The sequence below is a fragment of the Octopus bimaculoides genome, chromosome 30, assembly GCF_001194135.2.
Source record: "Octopus bimaculoides isolate UCB-OBI-ISO-001 chromosome 30, ASM119413v2, whole genome shotgun sequence".
In the NCBI taxonomy this organism is placed as follows: Eukaryota; Metazoa; Mollusca; class Cephalopoda; order Octopoda; family Octopodidae; genus Octopus; species Octopus bimaculoides.
Genome location: NC_069010.1, coordinates 2,815,936 through 2,817,577, shown reverse-complemented (window position 1 = coordinate 2,817,577; position 1,642 = coordinate 2,815,936). Strand labels below are relative to the sequence as shown.

The 1,642-nt window shown below is 37.3% G+C and overlaps 1 protein-coding gene across 1 annotated transcript in view; it reads right to left on the bottom strand.

The window, feature by feature from the left end:
* LOC106879817 (retinal-binding protein) overlaps positions 1-860 on the bottom strand; it is a 29,308-nt gene extending 28,448 nt beyond the window's left edge. Inside the window, exon 1 of the mRNA XM_052978069.1 lies at positions 767-860. Within this exon, the coding sequence (XP_052834029.1) occupies positions 767-781 (15 nt within the window). The 5' untranslated portion in view covers positions 782-860. The remainder of the gene's footprint in view (positions 1-766) is intronic.
* Between the last annotated feature and the right edge of the window lie 782 nt (positions 861-1,642).

The window sequence follows — 1,642 nt, the reverse complement described above, 5'->3', positions numbered from 1 at the left end:
GGGGATGGGATAAACTATCTGCATCAACTTCCTATAAAAGCAGGAAGTAAATTTTAACTTGTGCTTATTCTTAGTGCAAATTTTGAAGAGTGCAGTTCAATTTTAACATTTAATTTTTCAAAGCTATAATGGAAGTAACAAAGGAGCATATATGCCATATTTTGCTTTATAAGTTCAATAAAGGCAACAACACAATGGAAAGTGTGAGGAATATTAATGCAGTATATGGGGATCAGACAATAAGCGTAAGCCAGTATCAATGGTAGTTTCAGAAATTCTGGGCCGGAAACTACCACTTACAAGACGAGCCTCGTCCTGGAAGATCTGTAGAGCTCGTACAGGACATCCTGCAAACCCTGGTGGAACTGTTGAGGAACTAGCAGAGAAGCTTGAATTTGGTCGTTCAACCATTCATCGACACTTGCATGCCATCAGAAAAGTCAGTAAATTGGTTCAATGGGTTCCTAGCAAAATTTGTGGGTCTAATCACATGCAGAGAATGAATGCGATTCCTAACGCCAACCGCTCCGAGAGTGTAGTGGGTGCTTTTACGTGCCACCGGCACGAGGGCCAGTCAGGCGGTACTGGCAACAGCCAATATATATATATATATATATATATATTACGTATATATATGAGCATATCAAATAATGTAGTCCTAGATACACATCTGAATGAAAGAGAGGATGGTCACAACTGGAGCATCTTTGAGCACTGGTCCACTGGAACCTGGGATTTAAACAGCAACAACAAGAACACCACTTACTTTATTATTGTACATGTTGAGATTCTGTGTTGGTTGATGAGATTTTAACACACAAGGATCTGAGTGGGTAACCTGAAGAACAAAACGAAAAACACAATTAGTGAAAGCAATTAATCTGACCTGGAGAAGACATAATTAACATACTTAAGGCAAGCATCATCATCAACACCACCACCACCACCACCACCATTAATTCTACATCTGTTTTCTCATGTCTGCCTGGATTTGATGACACATTTCTAAGCAGACTTCTACATCCTGAATGAATGTCTTTCTTATTTCTTTACTGCCCAAACGGGGCTACACACAGAGGGGACAAACAAGGACAGACAAACGGATTAAGTCAATTATATCGACTCCCTAGTGCGTAACTGGTACTTATTTAATCGACCCCGAAAGGATGAAAGGCAAAGTTGACCTCGGTGGAATTTCGCCCGACGTGCTAACATTTCTGCCAGCTCGCCGTTTTTCTTGATGCTAGCTAGCCTTTATGGTTTTTAACTGTTTTGCTACCATATTTCTGATAAAATACACCTGCCTTTGTTTCAATTTGGTAGACGGAAACCAAACGAAATCCATCATATATATATATATATATATAATATAATATAGGATAAATTCTTTATAAGAATTTATCAAGTAGTCAGCGTGAAAAAACCTCATAATGAAAAAAATAACGAAAAATTTCGTAATGAAAAAAATTCATCGTTTCTTCATAGATATATTTAATTATATATAAAGGGCATTAACTGTGTATTAATGCCTCACGCTATCGAGGGACTAAATAAGTAAAAAAAACTACCAAAAATAAGCAACATATTTACCGAAAGCAAGAGAATGCAGCTTTTCAAAATTTATCTCTTAAAAGCATTTTGA